At 40.1% G+C, this 16935-nt stretch overlaps 1 protein-coding gene and 1 long non-coding RNA gene across 5 annotated transcripts in view; one reads left to right on the top strand and one right to left on the bottom strand.

Moving 5' to 3' along the window:
* Window positions 1-16935, bottom strand: part of LOC135252006 (uncharacterized) — a 364708-nt gene that overhangs the window by 42960 nt on the left and 304813 nt on the right. The gene's annotated exons all lie outside the window — the stretch shown is intronic.
* The window catches only part of dcbld2 (discoidin, CUB and LCCL domain containing 2), a 93775-nt gene that overhangs the window by 7811 nt on the left and 69029 nt on the right, over window positions 1-16935 (top strand). For all 4 annotated transcript variants that reach the window (XM_064329876.1, XM_064329877.1, XM_064329879.1 and 1 more), the window contains exon 2: window positions 16562-16786. In XM_064329876.1, the coding sequence (XP_064185946.1) occupies window positions 16562-16786 (225 nt within the window). The remainder of the gene's footprint in view (window positions 1-16561; window positions 16787-16935) is intronic.

Here is a 16935-nt window from a genome sequence, read left to right as displayed (position 1 = left end):
CATACACTACATGGACAGGCCAAACATGTGTGTGGATGGCTCTCTCACAGTCAAGATTGATTGAATAGGCATGTATATGTACAATTTGTATTGGTATGTATGTATTTCGCTGCCCAGCCTTTCTGTTGAGTGAATGATAGTATGTTTCTTGGTATAAGTGTGTGTTCGTAAATGTGAATGTAACATGCAGCGAGGGAAATGTCCCCATGGGGATAAAGAAGTTCTCTATGTATGTATGTACAATATGTGTTTTACATGCAGTATTTATTGTACGTAGCAAATATACAATAACTTGCACATGTACTCAAATTCAGTTTAGAAGCAAGTACAAACATGTTTTCTGGAGAAATATGCTTCCTGTAGTTACTCAGCAGCAGTTTTGTCCATTAATTTCAATGTGTTCCATGAGGCAATTCGAAATATTTGACTCTTCCATCTGACACAAAGTTTGCAAGATATTGTTAAATGGTGAGGTTATAAAATACAGGGCCAAGTGACTTGAAAGAATTGAGGAAATATTGGGTAGCATTGCTTTGAAATACATCTTATGTCATTTCGGTGAGGCAAGATAGTCTATATTGTTTGTAGTACCGTAACTTGGTGTAATTTTGATATCAATACTTTTGAGTAACTTGGCATTTTTGTACGTTGAAAACGTGTTTGAGATATCATTTCTTTTTGCAAAGCGTTTTATTATGAGAGTGAGAAATGCGAAGTGTCCCTTTAAGAAACGGTTGTGGATTATGGCAATCCTTGTGTGAATTTGTAGTCTGGTGAGCGTGTACTGTTTAGCAGTTTCGGTTTGTTATATATGTAAAACAGTGGCTGTGACAAAGGGTGCGGTGGCGTATAAGCCTAAAACGAAAGAACGCATATGAAAAGCATCAGAAACGCATATTAAATATGGCCAGTGTATGTACTCACGGATTTGACGTCCATCGAACGAGCCTTGACTGACAAAAGAATCAGCAAGCCCGTAGAATTATAACTCCCTAGGTCGCAACTTGTGTAGCCTTCTGTCCTGCTCCGTTGTCTGTTATTTCGTGGAGATGCACTTTTAGTGTCTGTAAGGTTTGTAAGGCATTTTGATAGGCTTATCTGCAGGTAGGAATCTTCTTTGCTGTTTTGCTAAAGTAGAACCGGAAAACATGATAGTGGAGAATAGGAGCAAGCGCATATGTCCCAGCAGGCTTTGCATATGAGAAAATAACAACAGTGTGAGAGAAATTAGGATGAAATTATGAAATTGCGTAGTTGAAACAATATGTTTTTAGCAGAATGGGCATGTAGGTGAAGGTTGACATGATCACGGAGTATAGTGCGAAGTAAATAGTGTGACCATGAGCGAGCTTATATTCCTTATCGAACGGTATATATAACAGTCGCCATAAAGCACTAGCTGTCGAGGTGGAGGGTTAAGTAACGTGTGAAATCTATTGCATTGCTGTGTTTTTTCATGTTCAGTACTAGTAGTTATAATTGAGTGAATCATGTTTTTAAATATAATGTTTTAATGGGGAGTTGCAGAACGTACGTACCTAGTAGCCTAATTGTTTGTATGTGGCTAGATAGAGAACAGGGCGAGGTAACATGAATGTAGAAACGTGGCGTTTGCTGATAAGAAGGTTTTGTACAGTAGCCAAGTGAAGAAATGTAGTTAGTAGAAATGGCGCAGCTGTGAACTGGTGTAACTTTTTAATAAAAGGAATACATTTGCCATCATGAAATGCATATGGGTGGCCATGAGTGAGTTTTGGTAAAGCAAATGTAAGCGTAAGAGAACGTTAGTGTAAAAGATGGAATTATCTGCCTGAGGGCGAGGCGGTATTCAATTCTTCAACCGGAGGTTTACCAGTCTGTGACTTTGTTAGTGCATCACCATGACATAGCTATGCAATGGGTGAAATAGAATTAGCAAGCCTGTCCGTGGTTTTAAAGAACACAGGCCAGTAAGCACAGAAGAGCTCCCGTTGAATCCATATGACTTTGCAATATTGTAGCCGGTTAATATCTGAACGTGCAGACGGTATGTAATAATTCAGTGTATACGTTCGGTGAACGGCGGGTAGATATGGTGCAAAAGCAATAATTGAGAAGTAGTAGACAATTATTAGTGAGGGTAAAAGCAGGTTAAAGAAACGTGTCGCTAGCTGGGCTTGAACCTATAACCCCGTGTCCCCAAGACTGTAACCTTACCCACTAGGCCACAAGCAGATTAGCAATTTAAACCGGAAATGTTGAAGAGTGAGAAGGTATGGGCATTTTGCCTGTGTATGCGAGTTTTTGACTGGGTGGTGAAGTGGTGTAACTTTTTAATAAAATGAATACATTTGCTGTGATGAAATGCATATGGGTGGCCATGAGTGAGTTTTGGTAGAGAAAATATAAAAGCGTAAGAAAACGTTAGTGTAAACGAGGGAATTATCTGCCTGAGGGCGAGGCGGTATTCAATCCTTCAACCGGAGGTTTACCAGTCTGTGACTTTGTTAGTGCAGCACCATGACATAGCTATGCAATGGGTGAAATAGCATTAGCAAACCTGTCTGTGGTTTTAAAGGACACAGGCCAGTAAGCACAGAAGAGCTCCCGTTGAATCCATATGGCTTTGCAATATTGTAGCCGGTTAATAACTGAACGTACAGACGGTACGTCATAATGCATATGGCTTAGCAATATTGTAGCCGGTTAATAACTGAACGGTGAACGGCGGGTAGATATGGTGCAAAAGCAATAATTGATAAGTAGTAGAGAAATATCAGTGAGGGTCGAAGCAGGTTAAAGGAGTAACATGGGGATTGAACGTGACACTTCCCAGTTGTCTTTAGGCAACAACAAAACGAATGTCCATAATTTTTTTTATTATTCAGTCATTTCAATGTACTTGAAAACGTATTTTTCTAAGCCTAAATTTCCCACTATAAAAGTTCACCCGAACCATCTGAGCGTGGTAATGAGAACTGCCAGTTAGCTATGATTGACAGACCGTGCCCCGTTACCATTAGCTACCCCCATGATAAGCGCTATTTTTGGGAGACTTTTCACAAGCTAGCTAGCTTAGTAGTACATCAAGTATCGATAGATAGCTAAGATAAGGACGTTGACTTATATCCAATTATAATTTTTGCTATCTAGCTAGCCAAGTTAAGATGAAAGCAGAATTGTAATGTCCTCATAAAAGCAAACTAGCTAGCTAACGTTATCGATGACATAGCTTTTGAAAGCGAGCTACCTAGTTAGCTAACGTTAGCTAGCTAGCTAGCTACCTAAATGAATATAACCAGAAATAATCTAATAGTCCTTAAAAGGCACTCTAATTTAAGTGAACCTAACGTTAGTGAAATATTTGCATTGTCTTGCCCGTAAGCCAGCGGCGCAAACTATGGGTCTCGAGTTATCCATGGGTGTACGGGGCGTGGGAAGGGGAGTGGTTACTGTGTTCGTGAGGCACCAAGTTTTGAGAACTTTCTCAACCGGTTGAAAATAGGACGGTAAATTTAAAACGCATATTTCTCAAGAAATACAGAACGGACATACTTAATACTTAACTTATTGTGTTTGTTCAATGCCTCTTGTGCAAATAGCACATAAAAGCGAGAAAGTGTGAAAATCATCATAGAACTAACTACCCCGTGTCCCCAAGACTGTAACCTTGCCCACTAGGCCACAGGCGGACTAGCTGTTTAAACTGGAAATGTTTCAGACTAAAAAGGTATGGGTATTTTGCGTGTGTATGTGCGTTTTTGATTGGGTCGTGTAGATGAAGATTTGGCTGGTGTCAGTGAAATGTCCAATGGGGAGACACGTTGTTAGTGGGGAAGGCGGCAGGAAAAAAAATAATGAGAAGAAGAAGAAGAAGAAAGAGGAGAAGAAGAAGAAGGAGAAAACGCAAAATCCCCTTAGTTTGGGGCTTTATTGTGTGGACATGTGAAGTTGTTTATGAAATGTGTCTGTTGAAATGGGGTCAGAATGTACAAAATTTAATGTTTTTAAGGGCTGAGTGTCTGTGGCTGTTGTGGTTATTTCTGTGGGGAACCCTGAAAAGTGCCAAACTCTCGGTGCTGTATAGGTATGGGGCATGCCCCCGCCAAGGCGTAACTTGGCGGGATGGCATACCTGCCATCCCAATTCACAACAGTTTGACTTGTGCCTGCTTCAGCGGTGCACCCTCAGTCCAGATGATGCTGCAGGGACAAATTTCCTGTCTTTTTGCTGTCATATTTCATTACAACGCTGCATGTTTTGCATTTAACAAAACCAATGGGTTGTTTTGCTTCCACAGTTACGACCAAGTGGAAGTGTTTCCATACGGGTGATTAGCCATGGTTTTCGGTAATAATTAGCTCTCCCGATGAGAGCTCTTGCTTGACTTCATCCATGGTTGAACGCTTTTTTTGTCTTTTTCGCCAAAAACATGCGCAGCAGAGGTAGTGACACAGATTCAACAAAACACACACCCACGTCGCACGCACAGGAAGGCAGCAGCACAGGCAAGATATCAAGTCATTTTATTGAATTAAATAAGCCATGCAATTCAAATTAATCTTAAAATAATTTAAATATATATAGCTTAAACATGAATACAATCATATCTGAACCCGACCGAGTCCGAGCGTTAACAGTAAATATTCAGTCCGACCTGACCCGAACCCGTCGGGTCCCGTCAGGCCCCGGGTCGAGTATCCACACTTTAGTTGAGACTATTAGATTTTGAGGAGAAAATAAAATGCGTGACACCTGGGTATCTGATCCTTCCATATTACAGCCTTAAAAAGACAGGTGAAGTGAACGTAACATAATTATAATAATTTTCACATGACCACCATTGTTCAATTTCTCTCTTGAACCGTATCTCACTTTTAGAAGCAAAGGAAGACTGCGAAACCATCCAATCATATAACGCAACTGATATAAGGTGGACCGGAATTTTCGAATAGGGAGCTGCGAATTAGGAGCCAGCATCAGTGTTGTGCATTTTATTCAGCGTATAGATCTAAATCTCATAAAAAACACGCTTTCAGTGTACAAAAATGCCAAGTTACACACAAAGCACTGTCTATAACTCATTCATTCAAACAGGCTAAATCTAGGCCTGCCATTAAAAGTATTGATAAAAAAATGATGCCAAGTTACTGTACTACAGACAGTTTAGGCTATCTTGCCTCACCAAAATTAAAGAAGCTGTATTCCAAAGCAATGCTGCCAGGTGTTTTCTAAATTGTTTCAAGTCACTTGGCCCTGTGTGTATAAGCATATAGTAGCCTACATGAGCAGGCCAAACATATGTCTGGGTAGGTTTGTATGAGTCAAGATTGATTGAATAGGCCTGAATATGTAAAATTTGTATCGGTATGTATGTGTTTAGCTGCCCAGTCTTTCTGTTGCATGAGTGTATGTTTCTTGGTATAAATGTCTGTTCGTAAATGTAAATGTTACATGCTGCAAGGGAAATGTCCCCATGGGGATAATGAAGTATTGTATGTATGTATGTATGATATTTATTTGACATGCTGTATTTATTGTAAGTAGCAAATATACAAGAACTTGTAGGCCTACATTTAGTAAAATTAATTTGACAACCACGTATAAAGATATGTTTTCTGTAGTATGCATTCTGTAGGTATTCACCAGCAGTTTGTTCATTCATTTAAATGTCTTGCATGAGACAATTTGAGGTATTTCACACTTTGATGTGACACAAATTTTGAATGACATTGTAAGATCATAAGATTAACAAGTGCGAATCCACAATAGCTGCGACCGCACACGCGCATGCATCCATGTGTGCATGCATCCATGCACTCACCCTCACACAAAAACGTGACCTCTTCTTTGGCTCGTGACTAACCTTTCCACAAAATCTTGTGCAAATCTGTGAATCCATTCGGGAGGTATGCGCCTTTTTGTGATTGGCCACCCCCATCGCCACGCCCCCTCTTGGTCAATTGGCCTGAAAGTTACTCAGCTCTACCTTCCATCATGACCAACCTCCTTGCCAAATTTCAGCCTCCTGGGGCTAAAACTGTGGTCACTACGGGGTGGGACACTTTTGTGGACCAACCGACCGACCGACAGACAGAGCTATAGGGCTCAACAGTGACCGCCCACTTTTTGAACGGCCCCGGTTCCGGAAGTGAATTTCCCATTCATTTACTCCATTTACGTTTCAGAAAAGCCTTATATAAAGAGTTTTAAGCCTGGAACAAAGCCAACAAACTACCAGATGAATCATGACCATAAAACATTTGATTCGGAGCAAAAAAAATATTGGAAAACGGAAAAAAAGGCAAAGGTACGAGACTGTGTACATGATTATTTTAAGAGTGAAGGAACTATTCATCCCACAAACCATTGGGAATGATACCTTTCCAACGACTTCCAACCTAATGGTAGTTTAGCGCGCTTCTTCTTGAATTATTATAGTGTCATTAATATAATTTATATTGTTAATAATAGTGTTGTAATGTATTCCGTTTAAATAAACGTTTTGCTACGTTTTGTCGGGGCTGAACGTGCCACGTTTCTAACCGATGGAGACTATTTCACGCTTTTCATAGAAAGTTCATAGTTCAATGGCTGCCACCTGAACATCTCAGTGGTAACAGCGAGCTCCACCAATCAGAGACGTCGCTGTTACACTTTAGGATTGCGGGTAGTGTAGTGCTTCTCCATGACATCGCAAATAAAACATGTTTTTCTTAAAACAAGGTTGATATCATACGGACTTCTACAGGAGCATATACCATCGTTTCACAATCTGATAGCTCGTGGTAAGTCTACCTTGGATGGTTACGACATTATGGCTAATAATCAAAATCCTCAATTCAGAATATGAATGGGATTTTCACTTCCGGAACCTCACTGTTGAGCTCTGAGCTGCAGTCGCAGCTAATAAAAAAACACTGTGCTTTGGAATACAGCTTCTTTAATTTCGGTTAGGCAAGATAGCCTATATTGTTTGTAGTACAGTAACTTGGTGTCATTTTGATATCCATACTTTTAATGGCAGGCCTACATTTAGCCAGTGTGAATGAATGAGTTGTAGACAGTGCCTTGTGTGTGTGAGTAACTTGGCATTTTTGTACGTTGAAAACATGTTTTTTATGAGATATCATTTCTTTTTGCAGTGTGTTTGTTATGAGAAAGTGAGAACAGTAATGCATATAAATGTAGACGGAGAGAAGTATGCGTACACATACATACATGCAAACACGCATACAGTGTAGGCAGTGCCGGATGTAAACTGGTTTGTTTGAGAGGCAGAGCGAGATTTTGGGGGGGCCAAGTTGAGGACATGATTCGTGATGAACAGCAGAGCGGACCTGGGTGTAAAAATGCGAAGTAACCCTTTAAGAAATTGTTGTAGATTATGGCTATCCTTGTGTGAATTTGTACAGTCTGATGAACGTGTACCGTTTAGCACTTTCACTTTGCTATATATGTAAAACAATGGCTGTGACTAAGGGTGCGAGGACGTAAGTAAAAAAGAAGCATGCACCATTAGAAAATGAACAGAAATGTCCCTAGTGTATGTACTCACTAATCTGACGGCCATCCATTGAGCCTTCATTGAAAAAATTATCAGCAAGCTCATAGAATTTGAGCTCCATAGATCGCAACTTGTGTACCCTTCTGTCCTGATCCGTTTTTTATTTCATCGAGATGCACTTTCAGTGTTTGTAAGGTTTATAAGGCATTTTGATACTGTTAGCTGTAGGTAGGAGTACTCTTCACTGTTTTGCTTAGCTAGACAGTGGAAAATAGCAGCACACGCATATGTCCCAGCAATCTTTGCATATTTGAAAATAACAATAGTACGAGAGAAATGAGGACAAATGATAAAATTGAGTAGTTGAAACAATATGTTGCTAGCAGAATGGGCATGTAGGTGAAGTCGGACATGATCACAGACTATAGTGTAAAGAAAATAAAGTGACCATGAGTGAGATGAGTTTCCTTATTGAATGGTATATAAAACAGACGGTATTACTAGTTACTCGTTGAATTAGTTGTTGAAACAATGCATGAAATTGCGCAGCGAAACTGTAGTGAAAATGTTCTTTTCTGACGTTCAGTACTAGTAGCCTAGTTATAATTATGAATGAGTCATGTTTGTGTAAAAAACATGTAATGTTTTAATGGGGTGTTGCAGGCAGTTCATACGTAGTAATTGTTTGTATGTGGGTAGATAGAGAACAGGGCGAGGTAACATGAATGCAGAAACGTGGCATTTGCTGCTAAGAACATTTTCTACAGTAGTCAAGTGAAGAATTGTAGTTAGTACAAACGCCACAGTGGTCAGCTGGTGTAACTTCAGGCTGTGACTGACTTTTGGTAAAACATCTACATTGAAGATTCAGATATTTTGATAAGTGTAAAAAGCAATAGTTCAAAAGCAATAGACAATTATTAGTTAGCAATATACGTGTAAGAAAATGTTAGTTTAAGATATGAAAAGATCTGCCTGAGGGTGAGGCGGGATTTGAACGTCAATAACATTGGCAGTGTGCCACTGTCAAGTAGCTGTCTAAAAGTGTGAATTTTCTTGGTCAAAGGTGTCCATAGTTTTAAAGAAGAAGACAGGTCAGTTAGCACAGCTGAGATCAGGTTGTATCCATATGGCCTGGCAATATTGTAGGAGGTCAACTGAATGTGTAGATGGTATGTGATGATGCAGTCTTTACGTTCGGTGAACGGCAGGTAGATGTGGTGCAAAAGCAATAGTTGAGAAATAAAAGACAATTATTAGTGAGCAAATAAGCATGTATAAGAAATGTGCTGCAGGTGGGGTTTGAACCTGTGACTCAACGATCTGTAGACCATGACGTTACCACTGAGCCACGAACTGACTAGGTGTAGAGACTGGCAGTTTTCTTGGGTAAAAAGATGTCCATTTTGCATTTGTGTGTGCGTTATGTGACATTTTGATTGGCTGGTGTTTGTAAAATGACTAATGGGGAGACATTTTTTGTGGGCTCGGAGGCTGGAAAATGAAGAAGGAGGAGAAGAAGCAACATCCCCTTAGTTTGGGGCTTTATTGTGTGGACATGTGAAGTTGTTCATAAATTTTGTCTGTTGAAAAGGAGTCAGAATGTACCAAAATTAATGTTTTTAAAGGCTGAGGGTCTGTGGCTTTTGCAGTTATTTGTGTGGGGAATCCTGAGAAGTTCCAAACTCTCGGTGCTGTATAGGTCTGGGGCATGCCCCGCCAAGGCGTAACTTGGCTTGATGGCAGACCTGCCATCCCAATAAATGGAAACCCGGATCAGCGCTGGCAGCGGCGTCACTAGGGGGGTGTGGGGGGTGTGGACTGCACCACGTGACACCATCAGAGCAGAGTGACACCGAAATGACTGGCAGTAAATTTTTTGTGCAGTGTTAATTTCTCTGATGCAGTTTACTGCCGGTTGATTTAATTAACGGTATTAATGTGATGAGAAGCGCTTTGTCGTTTGAATGCATAACACGCAACTCCTTGTGCCCATACCCCCCCCGTCCCCCGTCCACAACATTGGGTGACACCAACGGTCAACCGCACCAGGAGTCACCAACCCTAGTGACGCCACTGAGCGTTGGTCAGCCCAGTAGTTGAAGTCCCGTGCTGTGGTCACATGCACTACTCAGGACACACATTTCAGGACATTTTCGTTATTTTTGTTCTGTGTGTAGAATGCAGAGTTGAAACCTGTAGTCTGTGCTGATTTGTTGTTCATGTGGTTCTGATGAGTGTCTTATAAAAAAAAAAGAAAACATCGATCTCTTCAATAGTGCAATTCGCATTCTATAGTGCAAATGGCGGGCTGTTCGTTTAGCAAAATAGTGGCGAGTTCACAACTTTGTAAATTAGTCATCTTGTGCAGCAAACAAAAAAGGTAAGGCCTGAAATAGAATGAAGTGCTGTAAGACCTCCAACAAAAAAAACGCTAATAGACAATATTCCTGAATTCGGTAGCCGTAACATGAACAACATAGCCTATATGCAATTACCAAATATACCTAAGCATATTTGTTAAGGAATATGAGCATGTCTGTGTGCTCTGGGATAATTCTGGTGCGCAGTTTGCTGAAGTTGGATTGGCTGCTGAGAGGACGCGCGCCGATAGAACCGATGTTCCAGGAATGGACAAAAGCATTTTGCTAAGGCTGCCTGTCCAGGGAACCGTGAGTCGTTAACTTTCCACAGGTCAAGGGGTTTTGTGTCTATCGACGGAGAAACGTTTTCCTAATCTAAAATCTAATCACCAGCAGTAAGTTATTCATTAAAATGATATATTGAAATGTAACTGTTTAACCAATAAGATTAATCGATCAGGATTCTTATTAACAACTAACAGTTAATCAATTAACTCTTAACATCCCTAGTAGGAATCATATTGTTTTTGCTAGTATTTTTATTATTTTTCCAGGTAACACCAAATTTAGATGGTGGGTTGAGGAGGGTGCAGTCACCTCAGACACAAGTAATGACCGTGTCCACTGTTACATCATCTTGCTTTGTGGGGTCTCTGCATGCCTGTGTCTGGGTCCTGCATGTGAATCTGATTGAGGGTCTGATGATTTAATTGCTGATTACACTCACCTGTGTTCACTGGATGGCTCAAGTGGATAAAGCTTGAAGATTGCAGACCTGAACTCCTTTGACACTCCTTTTTGAGCCTCCATTTAGGTTCCTAAGCTATGCTTGCTTGTAGTTAAAATTTTTTTCAGCTGTCACGTTTTGCAGCATGGTTTGTTTTCAGTTTGTTTTGCATTAGTGTATTTTTCTGTTGTAAGTTGCAGACAGGGTTCGAGTTATAACCTGAGTGTCGTGGGGGTCTCTAAAATAACTAATGTTAGGGGCGGAGATAAATAAATAAATAATAGCCCAACGGAGTCCGTAGCAGCAAAGCTAGTGCTAGCTGTCATGCTAGCAGGTGAATTCCTGTTGTCTAAAGCAGTTTTTTGTTTCTTTGTGAAAAAACCAAAACTAGCCAGGCTTGTAGACCCTGTCGGCAGCAGCGGCCTTTTTTTCAGCGGCATGGTAGCTAGTCTATACTACTACTTTCTATTCAGTATATTATAAAGATAATGTTGGCTGATACACAGGGTGTAAAATTAACTTTTTTCTGCACTAGCCACTGTGTCTGGTAGATTCTCAACTTCTACCAGCCACTCACCTTTTTTACCAGCCACTTTTTAAAAATCAATATTAAACCATCGGCAACTGAGCTGAAAATTGGTGTGGCGCAAAACTTTCCTTAAACCCCTTCGCGCAAGCCCCCTAGCCGTTGGCACGCCGGCGTGCCCAGATTACTGAACTCAGACATTCAGTGCTACTGCAACCAAAGTACGAGTTAAAAACAGAAACGCGTTGTTTTAGTTTCATAAGTAGACGATACACTACAACTATGCCGAATATGGAGTTTCACAGCGCCACCATTGTGGCTCTGGTCGTTCATTTAACGCGCCCCCCTCCCTGCAGTCTCATCTACAACTACACCCCCCACCCATGACATAATGGACAATATTGTCTATCTTGGCATTCATAAAAATATTCTTTCACCACTAAAAAATTGTGTTCCGTCATAGCAACAAGATAAACCCAACAATAGCCCTGAAATATGCCAATACAGCAGTGAAAACGCTGCTCACTGAATAACGAAATAAACAAGAAAAAGTTTTTAAAAATGATACCATGTCATTCTACAGTCAATATCTGGGACTAAATATTGAATAAATATACAACCTTACTGTTGGTTTTACACGTAGAGATATCCCTTTTGAGACTGAGTGGTCATACATTGTCTTGGACAATCCGTTTGTGAAATATACGCGCATTTGAGATGCCTGGGTACCTTCCGAAATAGCTGTGCGTAATACCACACGTGCTGTTTACGGCGTTGACGCCCTTTTTTGTACAGTCTGGCATGATTGATAATTAATTTATTCAGTAGGCGAGAGTATACGCTTTCTAACGATGTATAACATGTCTAATTTTTCTTTTGGAATAGCGTTTTTTAGGTCAGCGTAACTGAAAATATTCTTATCACCGCTTTCACTCACACATTCACTCTGTGGTAGCAGTAAAAGACGTTGCTCCTAACGAAACGTGGTCAACGATTTTTCATAATTTCTTTGAAAATTATTATTGAGGAATTCTGGGCATAGCTAAGCCACATGTTTGCTGATAGACCTAGCGGGCATCGTTTTCTGTAGCAAAACAGAAGCAAATAGAACAGTATCATTTATTTATTCTCTGTCTTCATCTACTGAACATAAGATTTCATCATTGCTATGTAAGTATTACTGCTCAAAATACGTCGGTTATATACGTTATTTTTGAAATTGAGTGTCTTTAAATAGGTTAGTGGTATTATATAATGTGGATATTTCACACCGTAATGTAAGCGTTAGTTAGGAGTGTAATAGTTTTTGTGAAGCATGCAACAGTGATTGGAGAGTGTTGGAACATTGCGAAAACGTGGTGGACGGTTGAAAATTGTTTTCATGTCATCCCATCCCCATACAAGAAAACATACAGAGAGTACAGAGTATAGAAATACATACAAAAGTTAATTATTACACATTTAGGTACTGTACAGCATTGTTTGACAATATTTTTGCATTATGTTTAAATATGATATCAATGTTTCATCTTAAACCTTCATAAGGGGCTCATTTATATGCTTTACAATGGACAAAAAAGCATTATATTCATTATTGGATATGTTTCTGGATCTCTAGCTATTTTAGACCACTGTACTGATGAAAGCTTGTAATTCCCACTTGAAAATGATGCAATAATGAGTTTCTTGAGTAAAAACAGTTGATCTATAATGAAATATGTGAGTATGTTGTGATTTACAGCAATGCATAATTCAGACATTTTGGGTAGATTTGGGGACGATGGGTAACTTGGTGGTGAAATGCAGCCATACTGTCATTCACAAGAGAATATGGTGCATTTAGGCCTAGTTCTTTAGGAAAACATGTTTCTTTTTGCCTATTTATCTTGTTAACATAAATAATACTCATTACATTGAAAAAGGCATTATTTGTGATTAAAATAATGGTTGTTGGTAATGTATTAGTGACCCCCACAGATGTAGGATTTTACTGCCTTCATGGGAGCTCAGACCCCTCCTTATGGGAGCTCACATAACTTGGTGTTTTTAACACCTTTTGGAGATAGTGTTAAGGAATGTATTTGCCGCAAAAGACTTTTGATTTGCCTCCGCTCTGGCAGGTCTACTGCCTTGACCGTCCTGTCAACCTACGTGTCGGTAATGTGTTTTGTATGTCTTATTTTTTGTAATAAATTGTTTAGCTTTGTCATATGTTTATCTTGATTTCTTTTTTGGTTCGTGGCATTGGTTTGTGTTGCTGTCCATTATGGTCCCTGGTAATTTGAACTCAGCTAGACATTTTGGACATAACATAATTGGGCACTTGTCCGGGATATGAATATTCATGAGGAGGTGTGGCATTTTTTCTGTTTTGCCCCTTGTTTGTAAAATCTGTTTTTGGGTCTTTGAATGGATTCATTTTGCAGTAGTCTGGAAAATGGGCTTTGTTGCTTTCTTTTTATGGATCGCTTTGCTACGTCCATGAGTTGGACTTGGTTTACTTTCCATTAAGGGCTCACTTTGTCCATGACCAGGGCTTTGTTCATTTTCCAGTTAAGGCTAGTTTTTGTCTTGTCCATAATTTAGACTTTGTCATTTAAGGCCCACTATTGCGCATTCATAAATTGGTCTGTGCTGGTCTACCATTAAAGGCTTGCTATGTTCCATCCCAGATCTGGACTTTGTTCGCTTGCCATTGAAGCTTGTTTTGTCCTGTACATGATCTGGATTTTTTTTCCAGTCATTAATGGCTTGTTAAGTGTATGACCTGGATTTTGCTGTGCTGGCATTTTAGTCACCATGACCACTGAGGAGTTGCCTACTGAGGCTCCGGGATGAGTCGCACACAAAGACTCACCCTGAGTGACACAAAGTCTCTCCCTGGGTGACGCACATTCTCCATGCAGGAATATTATTGGAATTATGCATGCAGGGGAGGAAAAGGAAATTGTGATTGGTAAGGACCAGTCAAGGGAAAGGTAGAATCCACATACAGATTGAAATGCTGGAGCCTCAAATGCACCCAAATTAACTTAAAAAAAAAAAAAAAAAACTTTCACAGGCATAATTCTTGTAGATTATAAAATTTGGTGGCAAGAAAAAAGACTCCAGAGAATTTTGTGTGAAGAACTGTCTTTACTGAAATTTAGAGTAGTTTGGAATTTTGGACTACTGGGTGACAAAGACTGGAGTGGTGTGTTTGTGGTATTTTGCATGGTCTCCGCAGTCGAGCATTGGCCAGGCATATAGAAATCTTGCAGGTCACTGACCCATGGCAGGAGCCAGAGTGAGTGGGTGCAGGGTGAAGGAGGAAGGGCACTGTTTTTTTAGTGGTGCATATCAACTGTTGCCAAGGATCCTCTCGCTAGTACTGGAGTTCCACACAAAGCCCCATCCTTCCCCCTAGAGAATTTGTTGTTGTAATGGTTCTGGTGTTTGCTGAAATGTCAGAAAATGTGTACTTGAAACATGTGACTCAGATGCCCAGAAGATTTTTTCATAATCACAGCAATGACTGTACAGATGGCTGGAATGGGGAAGGTTTCATTTTTCTATCACAATATACAGGATTATTGGAGTGTTTTATATCTACAAACCCAAATCAGTAAGAGTTGGGACGGTACGTTAAATTAAAATTTAACGTACTAAAACTGAAAACAGTGATTTGTAAATTATCTTTGACATGTATTAGCTACATTGAAAACAATACAACAGCACACTATTTGATGTTTTACCTCATGAATTTTATAGTTTTTTCAAAATAAACACTTATTTTAATTTTTATTCTTGCAACATAGCCTATTTCAAAAGAAGTTGGGACAGTAAAGCATTTACCACTTTGTAATGTTGCCATTCCTTTTCACAACACTTAAAAGATGTTTAGGGACTGAAGACACTAAGTGATGAAGCTTTTCAGGTGTAATTTTCTCCCATTCGTCCCGCAAACAAGTCTTAAGGTGTGCAACAGTACGGGGTCTTTGTTGTCACATTTTGCGTTTCAAAATGCGCCACGCATTCTCTATTGGGGACAGGTTGGGACTGCAGGCAGGCCAGTCCAGCACCCACACCCTATTCTTCCGCAGCTATGCCTTTGTAATGTGTGCAGAATGTGGTTTTGCATTGTCTTGTTGAAATATGCATGGGCCCTGGAAAAGATGTCATCTTGAAGGCAGCATATGTTGCTCCAAAACCTCTATGTACTTTTTGGCATTAATGGTGCCATCACAGAAGTGTAAGTTACCTTTGCCAAGGGCACTGACACAACCCCATACCATGACAGACCCTGGCTTTTGGACTTGTTGCTGGTAACAGTTTGGATGGTCCTTTTCGTCTTTGGTCCGGAGCACACAGCGTCCATTTCTTCCAAAAAAGACCTGAAATACTGATTTGTCTGACCACAATACACGTTTCCACTGTGTGATGGTCCATCCCAGATGCCTCTGAGCCCAGAGAAGTCGACGGTGCTTCTGGACATGGTTAACATAAGGGTTCCTTTTGGCACAGTAAAGTTTTAACTGGCATTTGTGGATGTAACTATGTATTGTAGTGCTTGACAGAGGTTTGCCAAAGTAATCCTGAGCCCATGTGGTTATATCGCTTATAGATGAATGACGGTTCTTGATGCAGTGCCGTCTGAGGGATCGGAGAGCACAGTTAGTCAGCTTAGGCTTGCGCCCTTGTCTTTTACGCACTGAAATTCCTCCAGATTCCTTGAATCTTTAAATTATGTTATGCACCATAGAGGGTGAAATAGCCAAATCCCTTCCTATCTTTCTTTGAGGAACATTGTTTTTAAACATTTCAATTATTTTCTCACGCATTTGTTGGCAAACTGACGATCCTCGGCCCATCTTTGCTCCTAAAGGACCAGGCCTTTCCTGAACGCTGCTTTTGTACCAAATCATGTTTATAATCACCTGTTGACATCACCTGTTTGAAAGCACATCATTATTTAATTATTTTACCTCATTACTAGCCCTAAATTCCCCCCGTCCCAACTTTTTTTCTGGAATGTGTTGCAGGCCTGAATGGCAGGAATGGATGTAGGCCTACATTTACAAATGAAATGAAGTTGACCAGACAAAACATGAAATATCTTGTGTTCATACTGTCTGCAATGAAATACAAGTCAAAGTAAATTTAGAAATCACTGCTTTCTTTTTTTTAATTTGCATTTTCCATACCGTCCCAACTTTTTCCGAGTTGGGTTTGTACATGTTGTCTGTAAAACCTTTTTTTTTCATAAAGAAAAAAAACTGTTCATAATTTGACAGCAGAGGTTGCAGCAATGACAGCATATTGTGAATATAACTGAGTATTCCATATTTGGTAGAAAATACAAATTTCAGAATGTTGTACTTTTTCAGGTTAGATTAAATGTTGGTAGCGCTGAAGCCATAACAATCAAGCTTGAAGTTCTATGGTCTAACCCTATATTGGTTTTACCTGCACATTTTTAGGGGATGGCTGCGGTAACACCTTTCTGGGTCCCAGCAGCGGCACACTGTCCTCTATCAACTACCCCCAGACGTACCCCAACCACACAGTATGTGAGTGGGAGATCCGAGTGCCCCCCCAGAAGAGGGTCCACTTCAAATTTGCAGACTTTGACATTGAGGACTCAGACTGCCACTTCAACTATCTGAGGATCTACAATGGCATTGGGACCAGCCGAGCTGAGATTGGTGAGTGCCCAGGAGGTACATACTCAGATACTCACCTCCTGTGTTCCTTCTGTCTTCTATTCTTAATGACTACAGTAGGTTCTGGCTAATAACAGTTTCCAGTGTTATATTACAGTCTAGAAGATCCATTTCCACAGTATTGTCCTTGG

This window comes from Anguilla rostrata, chromosome 3, assembly GCF_018555375.3.
Source record: "Anguilla rostrata isolate EN2019 chromosome 3, ASM1855537v3, whole genome shotgun sequence".
Taxonomy (NCBI): Eukaryota; Metazoa; Chordata; class Actinopteri; order Anguilliformes; family Anguillidae; genus Anguilla; species Anguilla rostrata.
This window is presented reverse-complemented; position numbering and strand designations above follow the sequence as displayed.